General features: G+C 32.8%; 1 protein-coding gene across 1 annotated transcript; it reads left to right on the plus strand.

The window, feature by feature from the left end:
* Positions 1 to 4779: 4779 nt before the first annotated feature.
* On the plus strand, positions 4780 to 9162 carry LOC142625613 (uncharacterized). The gene is made up of 3 exons (XM_075799270.1): positions 4780 to 5005; positions 6303 to 7165; positions 8609 to 9162. Exons 2-3 carry the CDS (start codon positions 6306 to 6308, stop codon positions 8781 to 8783), a joined length of 1035 nt encoding a protein of 344 aa, XP_075655385.1. The 5' UTR covers positions 4780 to 5005; positions 6303 to 6305; the 3' UTR covers positions 8784 to 9162.
* Positions 9163 to 13139: the final 3977 nt, after the last annotated feature.

The raw sequence follows: 13139 nt of genomic DNA on the forward strand, positions 1-13139 counted from the left end.
GTGTATTTTTTAGTTAAATAACCACATGACTAAATCTTAAGAGGGGAATCAAAGGAACATCACCTAAATTACTGTACCTCAATTTTGTCCAACATGTGAATATGTGATGACAAAATGAAAAGATTCTATGTGCGTTTTTACTTTGTATACTGCTTTTACTGCTACTCACATAACAATCTTTTTGATCTTATGTAGTGAGATTGGTAATTAGCTCCAAGATTCCTTTTTGATGAGACGTGGTGTGATGACACCGCTCCTTAAGACATTTTCATATTGGGGGCAACCCCCTAAGCAAAGGTGCCTATTGAGTTTGAAATCACATTCACTAATAATAATTATTTTATATATTATATATATATGCATCATTCATCTTACAACGTAGATCCACAACCGTGTGAGACCCACATACTGGAAGAGGTAGGATATAAACTATAAAGTGATGATATATAGTTTATTAACACAAATCTACAAGTAATGATTTTATAAAGTTTTGATAAAAATGTTATCACCAAAATATACGAGTGTAAATCTAAAGTTATTCATACAAATTTATAAGTAAAATGATATAAAATTTATAGGCACAGATCTAAAGGTTTGACACAAATTATTCACACAATTATACACGAGTAATAATAACGTTATTAACATTTTTGTTTTTGAGAAGAAATAAAGTTATTAACATAAATCTACAAGCAATGATCTTACAAAGTTCATTTACACAAATATACAAATTTGGTACTAACTTTCATTCAAGTATATACAAGTGAAAATTCGAGTCATTAATGCACCTCTACAAGCAGTCATGTGAATATAGTTTGATTGGAAAAAAAAGGTTTGCTATTAGAAGCCTTAGAGCCAACAATTGGGAATAGTAGAATTATACTTTACGAATAATGATTGTACATTTATAGTATTACGTAGAAACATAATAAATTGAAATTGAATCTTTTTATATTTTTTATATTTAGATGCATGAATTTGTATGTATCTTCTTTTTTTTTTTTTTTTTTTTTTTGAGAAGCGAATTTGTATGTATCTAGTTAATGTTCCGCGTGATGCACGAATATTTTATACCTTTATTTTGAAATAATTTCTAACTATTTTTTATGGCCATATAATACTCATCTTCTATTCAGTTATATTATACATATCATCAAGAGGAAGAAAATAAAAAGAACCAAAATTATTATGAATATACATAATTAAGAATATGAATATATGTAGCCTAAATGAATTCACAATTATTTAATTATTTTGGTTAATTAAAGTGTACAATATCTTTTTGAGTTCCTTGAAAGAGAGCGAACAACTAGCATATAATTTGTTGGCTTCAAAAGTTTTCTACATTAGAACTTAAAACAAAAAACAAATTGAGGATATAATTGTTTCTATCATATAAACTGTTTATTTATTTATTTTTAATAGATTCCACCGTATAAAAGAAGATAGTGTAGAAATAATCCATTTTTATGCAAAAATACTATCACTATAGGAAGAGGAAAGAGCAAATTGATGTGTCACTTAATAATAAGAGTTTTATCAGGAAGATTGTAGAGATAGTATTTCAAAATGTGTTTCCTATCTTATGATGCTAGCCCAAATTTTGGAGAATGTGGGAAAAAAATTAATGTGGAAGGGTCACACCTGGGTCATAATATGTAAGGTAATAAGTGGGCTTGAGCTTTTCATAAGATTTGATATTATTTTAATTTAAGTTTAAAGTACAACCCATATTTTAGATAACAGTAAAAAAGAAGAAGTTAATGTGATTTTTTGGATAACAGTAAAAAAAATTTAATGAAAAAGAGGTTAAAAATATAAACAAAATATTAGAGCGTCACATGGCAGAAGCTCATGCACTCTCGTATGAGATCTCTACTTTTATATATATATATATAGATTTTGGCTAATTAAAGTGTACAATATCTTTTACATTCCTTGGAAGAGAGTGAACAACTGGGCATATAATTTGTTGGCTTCAAGAGTCTTCTATATTAGAAATTAAAACAAAAAACAAATTGAGAGAATTATTGTTTCTATCATATAAACCGTTTATTTATTTATTTTTAATAGATTCCACCATATAAAAGAAGATGGTGCAGAAATAATCTAGTTTTGTGCAAAAATACTATCACCATAGGAAGAGGAAAGAGTAAATTAATGTGGCACTTAATAATAAGACTCCTATCAGGAAGATTGTAGAGAGTGAACAATTGGGCATATACTATCACCATAGGAAGAGGAAAGAGTAAATTGATGTGGCACTTAATAATAAGAGTCTTATTAGGAAGATTGTAAGAGAGTCTCTCAAAATGTGTGTCCTATTTTATGATGCTACACCAAATTTTGGAGAATGTAAGAAAAATTAATATGGAAGGGTTATGCCTGGGGCATAATATTTTAGGTAATAAGTGGGCTTGAGATTTTCATAAAATTTGGTATGATTTTAATTTAATTTTGAAATATAGTCCATCTTTTAGATAACTGTAAAAGAAAAAAAAAGTTAATGTGATTTTTTAAATAATAGTTAAAGAAAAAACTTAATGAAAATAGGTTAAAAATGTTAAATGAAATTAGAGCGCCACATGGCATGAGGTCTCTGCTTGTATATATATATTGATTGATGTAATTGACATAAAATTAGATTATGATTGGAATTAAATTGGAGTGCATTTAAAATATAAAAACACTTAGGCATCAAATTGTAGGACAATTAGAAGTACAATTCACACAAAATAAGAGTTTAATTATAATCAAATTTGGATATTTGATAGAGCATAAATATTTAAAACCTAACATAATTAATTATTGTTGTCTCTTTGGAGACAGTCCGGGTGGCAGATTAAACGAACTCATGAGACAAGTCATAAATTTGGAGGTTTTAGGTTCTATATATCTTGTTGTCGGCTAATGAGTTTCTAGGCTATCTCAAGAGTAGGGAGTGGATTAGTCTAGCAAAGTTGAGACATCATTTTTTTAATAATAATATCTAGTCTCGTCGAAGTGTGCATGAGGCTCTTTGCTCCATTTTATTTTTTATTTTTTTATTTGTGTGTGTAGAGCGATTAGAGAAAGATAAATAAAGAGAAAAACAAAGGGAAAGAGAAAACAATAGATAATCTAATTACTCACACCTAAGTCAAATTAATATTCCTTATCAAATACAATAATAACACATTTACAACAAATCATAATCGGTAAGTTGTTAAGTAACAACCCACCGTTTAAGATTTACTGTGAAAATATTGCATCAGATCTGATTATTGAAAAATGAATTTTATACATATATAATTTTCGAAACAACTAGATTCTTTTTTTTTTTTTACAATTCAATAATTGGGAGAATAATAAGAGTTTGATTTTTTTTTTTTTTTGGTTGAAAAAAAGAGTGTCCAGACCTCTTCGAGTATCTGACTACTCCCTTAGGCTTCGTTTGGGAGTTCATAAGGGAAGGAAATAGAAAGAAATTGAATGTATTTAAGTAAGGGAAATAAATGGAAAAGAATGAAATGAAATGAAATTAAGTAACCTTGACGGGATGTTTTAAAATAAAGGAATGAAAACGAATGAAATGTAAGTAATCTTGTTTGGGAGTAACATGGAGGGAATGAGATAAAATCATTTTATGACAATATTACTATTAGACCCCTATTTTAAAATAAAGAGTTGAATATATAAGAGTATTTTGGGAGTTTTAGTAAAAAAATCATTAAATATAATTTCATTCATTCTCATTCTTCCAAATTTCGAGGGAAATGAAAATTTGAGGTTTTAAGGGAATAGAAAGGAATGAGTGTTCTCTTTTATCCATTCCATTCTCTCCTACTTAAACTCCTAAATAAGGGAATGAACTTTTCATTCCCTTCATTAAAACTCCTAAACAAGGGAAGGAAAGAATATTTTAAAATGATTCTTTTCATTCCATTTCCTCCTTCCAGACGAGGCCTTAGGTGTATGCAATCATCTCGTCTCACATGCACTAGGTTATTACAGTGAGGAATTCCATGGGTTGGACCGGGTGGCCCCAAGATGTGGGCAAAAGATTTCAAACTTATAATCTTATGGATATTATGAAGTCTTAGAAATCACTAAGCCAACCCTTTGAGATCAAGACTTTGAGTGTGCATTTGGGAAGTAATGACAATTATAAATTATTTCACTATTCAGCTTATTTTTGTTACTATTCATAAATTCCACTACACTTTTTGGTACTATTTATGGTCCTACTGTATTATATCAACTAACTTTTACCTTTATCTACAATACTTTCAGCAATAAGTACTCAATCTCAGCAAAATAAGAGATATCTAAACATACATTGAATCTTGAATGCCTTCCTTTGGAAACACCATAATGTGCCAACTAATTAAGTTCCAAGATTTTTGGCACAACTAGATTCCACTTTGGACCAATTTTCATCTCATCCTAAAATCTTGTTTTTTTTTCCTTATCTTTCCCCATCGACAATAATCTGTCAATTTCCTTTTTTTAGAGTTACAAATAGCGATAAACTATATTAAATTAAATTAATTATAACTCAAAATATAATTCATAATAGCCACAGAAATTTTGTCTTTTTTGGATAGTTCACTGGTTAACCCTTTTTTTATTTATTTATATAATGAGACGAAGAATTCAATACTTAAAAATTGATCTCGTAAAAGTCATCTACCCTATTTAAATTTTCAATAATTTCTTTCATACAGATTGAAAAAAAAAAATACTAATAATAATAGAAAAGTTAGAAGAAGAAGAAAAAGTAAAGGAAAAAGGAACAGAAATAGTATAGACAAAGAAAGAAGCACCTGCCAAGCCCCGCTACCTTCCTCATAATATTCTTTTGTTGTTTTTATTTTTTCCTTTTTGTTCTTTTTATAAGATCGACGCGTACTATACCAACCAAGAATACCCAACACCAACATCACCACCTTTCATCGTCATCGTCATCGTCATCGTCATCGTCGTCTCCATCTTCATCTTCATCTTCATCGTCATCCATCCCGAGGTTCGGTTTGTCTTCTTTTAATTGCGTCTTTTATTTCCTTTTGTTTTTTCAGTTTTGGGTTTTGTCCGTTTGCTTTTAAGGTTAGTATCATGATTAAGATCCTAATTATGCTTTTTTTTAAAGATTAAGTTTGTTGATGGATTAATTTGAATTTTAGGGCTTATGGGTATCCTTCTTTTTTGCCGATGTGTTCACTTTGAGTTTGGGGTTTTGTTTGTTTCTTCACTTGGTAAAATGAAAATCCACATTTTGATATGGGTTTTATTCCTCGTTTTTTTTTTTTTTTTTAAAGAAAAAAAAATTAAAAGAAATGAGCTTTGAAGTGGGAATGGCTTTAGATTTACGATTTATATGTTGCATAATTGCATTATATCTAATTTAATTTTGGCTATGACCTGCTTGTCAATGATGATTATGAGCTAATTAGTCATAATAAATCAACGACAGTTACTTTGAGAATAGAAGCATTTGATTTTGGCTAAAAATCTTAGTTGGTTTGTGTAATACAAGGAGGTGCGGTTTAGATGTGTGAGAACTGGGAAGGTTTGTGATTGCAACGATTTTTTCCTTGTCTCTCCATATTACATTTTGAGGTATTGTGTGTATCTGTGATTCATAAATAAGTGTCATTTTTGCCAATTAGCTCTCGCTTAGATGACACTTCCTCCCCTTGTAGAACCAAAGAGGACGGTGAGTTTGTGAGTTCAGGACTTATTGGGTGCATGTGTAATTAACAATTTGGGATGAAAAGAAGTAGAAGAAGAGAATAAGTGTCATTTACAGTCTTGAAGAAACTTCTTCTGATCTAGTATGCATGTAATATGTTTAGTCAGCTACTATATATTGGTTGTCCTTGTGAAGCTTGTGAGCATTGTAAATATGTATAGATAATGCATTTGTAAGGGCTCATTGTAAGAATTATGTTTGTTTAGTTGAAGAGGCTGAATGCTTTCAGTGTGGATAAGCATAGATTTTCCAGAATTGGTGTACAGTTACATTTCAACTGTTTTTACCAGATAAGATATGCCTTCCATTATTCATCCAAAAAAAAGGCAGGAAGAAACAAAGATAGACCTTCTTTTGCAAGATGGAAACTTTGATGCATGGTGTTCAGCCTATTAGGACCTTTGTCTGCTTCATCTTGCTTGGTTGGGCTAGCTGGCGTGTTGTTAACTACTGTGTCTGAGCTTCATAGCTTTGTAATGCATTATTTTTCGTATCTTCAAGGATCCTATAAGAATCTCCATGTAGTCAGTCAATTGGAATTCTCATGTTCATTTCTTCATAATTTTGACAGGGGATGGCTGCAGAGAATGATGTTGACTTGTCAAATTTGAAGTCTCAGCTAAGCCAAACACACGAAGAGTGGAAGCACGAAATGGAAAGGAGCCAGTCCCAAGTGGATGTCTTGCAAGCAAAAATTATGGAGGTAAAAATATCTATACAGGGGTCTGAGGAAGATGCAAAGAAGGAGTTAGAGGTTCTTTGGCGGAGAGTTAAAACTACTGCAACACTTTTAACCTACTTGAAATCAAAGGCACGACTCATGGCTGTTCCCCATTTAGCCCATACATCATGTGGCATCAAACAATTAGAAGGGGTAGGGTTTATTGACAAAAATGGTACACCATTGTCTGGCTGGACTAGGAATATTGATCTTTCTTCATTTGACGGTCCAGATGAAGAAACACTGATTGGAATTAGTGGGAAATATGTTTCACTGGATGAACAAGATGCAACGTACACTGGTGAAATACTCAAGTCTGTGCAGATGGTTACAGATGTAATGGAAGCTCTTGTTAAAAGGGTTATATTAGCAGAATCTGAAACTGTAATTGAGAAGGAGAAGGTAACTTTTGGCCAGGAAGAAATTAAACGGAAGTCAATCCAAATTGAGAACATGTCTTTGAAGTTAGAGGAGATGGAACGTTTTGCTCTAGGTACAAATAGCATACTGAATGAAATGCGGCAGAGAGTTGAGGATTTGGTTGAAGAAACATCTAGACAGAGGCAGCGAGCTGCAGAAAATGAACAGGAGCTTTGTCGTGTGAAAAGAGACTTTGAGTCTCTAAAATCATATGTTAGCAGTCTCATCACTGTGAGAGAAACACTTCTTTCATCAGAGAAGCAGTTCCAAACTATTGAGAAGCTGTTTGAACGGTTAGTATGCTTTTTAAAACATAAAAAAAAGGGTATGTTTTTACTTTTTAGGTATCTCCAATGTATAAGATGCTTTGGTCACATCCTTTTCGTGATTGTCAAGAGTTTGCTAGATATTATTTGGTTGGCTGTGTTAAGAGTTTTATTACACTTTCTTATGCATTTCTTCTATTCATTAGCTTTCTGTTTTGTTTATGCTTGCATCTTCTGTGTTTCTGTCTTGTGTAATTTGTTACAAATTAGCACGCTACAATGTTAAGGTTATTAACCTTATTTCTTAGTTGGACAGGCATCTCTTTGGTTTTAAAATTTTACATTAGCATCCAGATTTTGGAACTTCTGGAGCTATTTAGTAGGTAATCAAATGAAAAAATGTGTGAAATTGGTACTGTTAGATTTATGATTAGTGCCAAATAGATAATTTGTGAGATTAGTACATTTAAGTAATGTCTCATATAAGTGCGATACAATGTTAAGGTAATTAAACTTATTTCTTAGTTGGAGAGGCATCTCTTTGGTTTTAAAGATTTACTTTAGTGTCCAGATTTTGGAACTTCTGGAGCTATTTGGCAGGTAATTAAATGAAAAAATGTGTTGGATTGGTTACTGTTAATATGATCAGTTCTTTATGATGACAATTTAGAAACTCGCTTCTTTATAGGTTTTTTGGCTTCTTCATTTTGATAGCCAGGTAGACATCATACTAGCACAATAATGCATTGAAAAATTAGTGCTTAATCATAACTCTTTGATTTGAAGGAGAATTTCATCCCTCAAACATGAAACCATTCCTTATGCTGTATCTTATTTCTGTTGTTTTTCTCTATTAGCAAGTAGCAAATTATTACTGAATCAATATCACTGTTCACTTTGTGTTTGAGAAGAGATGGCTAGAATAAATTATTTACTAATACACTTCTTTTCTTCGTCTCTCCTCTCTTTCCAAACATAGGGTCAGGCAGATAGGTTGGTAGGTGTTCTGATTGACTTTTTTTAATTGTCTATCAGATTAAAATTTTTATAAAGGTTGTTAGACTCTGTTTAGATTTTGGAAAAGTTGAAAGAAAGGGAAAAAGATCATACAAAATGATTAATGAAGAAAGTTGACTGGAAGCCAGTCTCACATTTTGAGTTGCCAACCCAGAAAAGTTTGAGTAACGAAAATAAAATTGTAAAAATATATGAAAAAATGAAGTTTATTTGTTAAGCAGAAATTGGTTTCCTCTCTTTTTCATCTGCTTTCCCAATACAGTTGGACCATATCTAAAATCCCCAACCTTTAGGCTCTTGTTGATATCTTTGCCTGGCATGGAAAATTTGCTTCCCCTTGATAATGCCGGTGATTTGCATTGTCTGCGTAGCTAAATCAATTTTTCTATACCTTCCTGTTGCTAGATTATTTAATTTTTGGTGGTTTTATTATCTGATGTTGCCATGAAGCAGGCTAGTCGCAAAGACAACACAGTTAGAGGGTGAGAAGATGCAGAAAGAGACTGAAGTGCAGAAACTTATGGAAGAGAATGTGAGGTTAAGTGCTCTTCTTGACAAGAAAGAGGCTCAGCTTTTGGCCATGAATGAACAGTGCAAGGTAATGGCCTTGAGCGCTTCAAATATCTAATTTGGTAGGCTGCTCTTGTTCGACTGCCTGTTGGCTTGCCATGCAAGGTGGTTTGATTCTTACCCTCCCCCTGACCTACCATGGACTCTGAAAATCAGCTGCACTGGATCAGAGCTCTTTCTGGGATCCTTTCTTCCATATGTAACTTTGTGAAAAGCCCTGTGAGCTTAGCATCCAGTGCTCTTTTCTTTTATTAGTTGGTGCTGCACACTGCTGTTAAATTGAACCCAGAAAGTAATTTTAATTGGAAAGAAAACTTGGTGTTGTGTTCATCAAGTAGCCAAGATGTGCTAAAATTAATGATGTAAATGGTTGTGATTGCAGTTTGTACTTCCAATGTTTGCATTGCAATTTCATCAGTTCTATGTTTCACAGTTCATGATACTCTTGATCAAGCTGCCACCTTCAAATCTGTTGACCCAATAACAGTTTCAGGGTTTTATCTTGATATTTTGGCCAGTATTAGTATAAAAAATTAATGATCAGGTTAAGTCGACGTTGACCCTAGCATCTGAAAGGGAAAATTTAGTATTTCTGCTAAAATATGAGAATCTTTTTGGTTTTGGTTCATGACACATTATTGCTAAGGATGAGGACTAATGCCATTGACTTGCTAATGTGATTTTTGTGTACAAAAATTCAGGAGATCAAATGAATAGCTCTTTGGCGAAAAATTAAAAATGCCTCATATTTCGAAACTGTGACTGACGCATTGTAAAAGGGATGGCTCGAGTTTGATCGCAAGATTCACCACCTCCAGTTATATAGTAATAAGTTTGGTTAAGATCTCTCTATGGTCCATTTAGATTGAGGGGAAGGGATGGAGAGTAGAGCAGAAATGGCCCAAAATTAGCCTATTTTAACCAACTTCACTCTACTCTCCTCCTCTCCCCCTAAACCCAAACTTTCATAATCACCTCAGCTTGGTAGTAAGTTTGGTTAATGACTCTTGAGTTTAATCATCACCTCCATTTATCTGTTAAAAAGTTTGGTTATGTTAAATCCCTTAACTTAACTATAGTATAGTTATGTTGCTAAACTATAAAACTGAGTAGTCTCTCCCTAAACTATTAATAAAAAGCATTTTGCTCATTGTGTGTGAGGAATTTTGTTAATATCATTAACTTCTTACACAAAAAGCATTAACTTCTTTACTTTTTATTATTATTCTTTTTTTTTTATACAAGATAGAATTCTATTTTAGTCTAATCTAAGTATATATATGTGTGAAGCTCCCTCCTAGAGACTTGGACCCCAGCCCTTGCCCCCCACACTCCACAAGTACTTATACTTGTGGAGTGACTATCGCACCAAGGGTATGCGGTGGTTAACTTCTTTACTTTTAAATTTTTCATTGTTTTAGCTTTTAAAACTTTTTTTATTAAATGATTGAGATTTATAGTTGCTTCTTAAACTCTCAATCTTGGTTACCGATAACAATTGCACGTAATAATATTGTACCTAATCTTAATCCATCATATCCAATAGGGAAGGGGAACACTACCCAATTTTAAAGTCTATAAAATATTACAATAACACCATAATTAAGGGAAAATGAAATTAATGTAAACATTAAAAGTTTAAATAGAAGCAAATAAATTTAAACTGTGTTTTCATTTCAGTCTAGTGTGTATTATATATTGGGAAGAAATATATTAATCAAATATTTTGTGACTAAGATAAAGCTTGTTTGGCGTGCACACACCAAAAAAAACCAAATTTTAAATGAGAAAGTCTAACTAGAGGCACGATAACATGTCACAACATTTTAATAATGCTTTTGATTTTAGTTGTGGGGTCTAATATTTTATTATTTTATATTAACCTATAAGAGACTAACACCACAACTATTATAAAAATGAGTTTGAGATCTATATATTTTAATAAATTAGGAGAATAGGTACTCTCAACTCAAACCTGTCTTTTTCCATTCTTAATTAAGTGCACCAAAATTGACAAAATTGGATCGAGTGGACCGAATGGACCAGAGTGCATCAAATGGACCGAATAGGACTAAAGTGGACTGAAATGATCCGAATAGACAGAATGGGACTGAAATCAACCAAAAATGGACTAAATTGGATCAAATAGACTGAAGTGAACCAAATAGGATAGAATAGGACTGAATGGACCAAAATGGATTGAAATGGACCAAAGTGGACCAAATGGACTAAAGTGGATCAAAATAGACCGAATTGGATCAAATGGACCAAATAAGACTGAATATACCAAAGTGGACTAAATGGAATGAAATACTATGCAGACGTGACTTAACAAGAGCATATCAACCATAAATGAAACACTTTAACTTTTAATATTAATAACGGAAGTCCGTGCATTGCACGAATTTGGTTATAAACTTATAAATATAATTTATATATATATATAATTTTAGAATCTAATATGATGTACTCAATAATTTTTAGCATTTCTCTGCCCATTAATAGAAGTATGTATAGAAAAATTTGAGTACCAACATGTCTTTCAAAATAATATTTAACGCTCATACCCAATCAAGTTAAGGATGGCAATTTTCCCCTGTCCTGCTTAATCCGCCCCTCCCCGTTTCACTATGCACTAGTTTTCCACTCCCCACGAAAGTGGTGGGATGGGGATGGGGCAAGATTTTAGCCCTATAATATAGGGCAGAGCAAGGATGAATTTAGACTTTTTAGACCCACCCCCACCCCGCCCCACCCCGTCCCGTCCCATCCTTGCCTCGCCCTGCATTGATAAGGGTTAAATTGTAAATTTCTCATACCCTAAAACCTTACAATTTAAACAAACATATCATCATCTTATTTTATTCTACTTAACGTGGCTCTCTGCCTCTTTTTTCTCTCTGACAAGATTGGAAATAAGGTACCAATTTTAACGTTTTCTTTTTTATTTATTAGAAACAAATTTATATACTATTGAATCATTAATTTTGTATTATGAGATTTTTGTTTTTGTTGTGATATTGTTTTGTTAAACACTTGGATAATATTATTCAATTTTTTCTATTTTTTTTTTAATTTGATGGGATAAATTTATTTGCAATTTCAAGTATTAATGAAATAGGTTTTATTAAAAAAATTGTAATAGTTATGGGCAAATTAATAAGAAGTAGAGTTTTACGAGGTGGAGTGGGGTTTCGCGGGGCCTCAAGAGACGAGGATGGGGCGATAAAATTTTCTCTATCATGTGGGGCGGGAATGGGGTAAGACAAAACCATGCGGGATGGGGGCGAAGACCCCATCCTTCAGCCCCGCCCCGCCCCATCCCATTGCCATCCCTAACTCAAGTAACTATAAATCTAACATACAACATAAACTAAATCAACATATAACCTTCTTCTAAAAAAAATAACATATATCCTGTGTAGCAAACTCTATTTGAGGCTTTGAACATTTCAATTCATCTTCTTTAATTTCTCCGTCTTACAAAAAACATATTGTGGGGAGTAAAAAGACCATGATGGGTATATGGGCCTTTGGGCCATGCTAGGGAAGGCCGACCTGCTCTTGGGTTTAGAACTTGTTAATACTACGGGTCGGCCCATATGCCGAGGATCCGAGAATCCGAGAACTTGTTAATACTTGTGAATTTCTCTTCGGACGGACACCGGAGAACCCGGGACTTCATGATAAACGTTAGGCAATGACATGGTCAAAACCAATGGTTAAAAGGGGTAAACCCTTGAATGTCCTAGAAGCACCGATGTTAGAGAAACACCAAGGATAAAGGCTGTCACCTCCACATTAAAGACCCTGCACCTACCACCCTGGCCGCATTAATGGGGAAGTGACACCTGAACAGTGGAAGGGAAACTTCTGGTTACTATTCAAAGGCACTGAGAAAAGAAATATCTAGGCTAAGGGGGAGTTGGGGCAACACGTGTACAAAGTATCAAAAAGAGGAGTATTTAAGGAGCAACTTGGAACAGAAATGGGGATCCCCTCTTTGTAATCAAAAAAAGAAAGAGAAAAAAGAGAGAGAAATAATATAAGAACAGTTCTCGGCTTACGTCCGAGCAGGTTGATTTACAGTATTCCTTGTTGTTTTCAAGTGTTTACAATCTTTGGCTTGTCATTTAATCCTCAAACACTTCTAACCTGGGTTTCAAGCCCATGCTCTACAAATCATATTGTTTAAGGCTCATTGGGCCTGAGCCCGTAACTGTTCTTGGGGCCAGGTGCAATTGTGCACTTACACATATATAAATTATTTTCTTAATGAGAAAATTAAAAACAGTTTGAAGTGATAGAAATTGTAAATTTATTTTTGAAGTTGTACTTGCTTCTTCACAATAATTTTTTTTTTTAATCTAACAATATTTCTAAACATTTGTAGACCTCAATTTGCATAACAAAT

The sequence above is a fragment of the Castanea sativa genome, chromosome 2, assembly GCF_040712315.1.
Source record: "Castanea sativa cultivar Marrone di Chiusa Pesio chromosome 2, ASM4071231v1".
Taxonomy (NCBI): Eukaryota; Viridiplantae; Streptophyta; class Magnoliopsida; order Fagales; family Fagaceae; genus Castanea; species Castanea sativa.

What these genes read in the sequence shown, in the direction of transcription:
- LOC142625613 (XM_075799270.1), top strand. Translation starts at nt 6,306, where the DNA reads ATGGCTGCAGAGAATGATGTTGACTTGTCAAATTTGAAGTCTCAGCTA. An exon ending in ATTGAGAAGCTGTTTGAACG is followed by an intron (nt 7,166 to 8,608) that starts GTTAGTATGCTT and finishes GCCATGAAGCAG; the next exon opens with GCTAGTCGCAAAGACAACAC.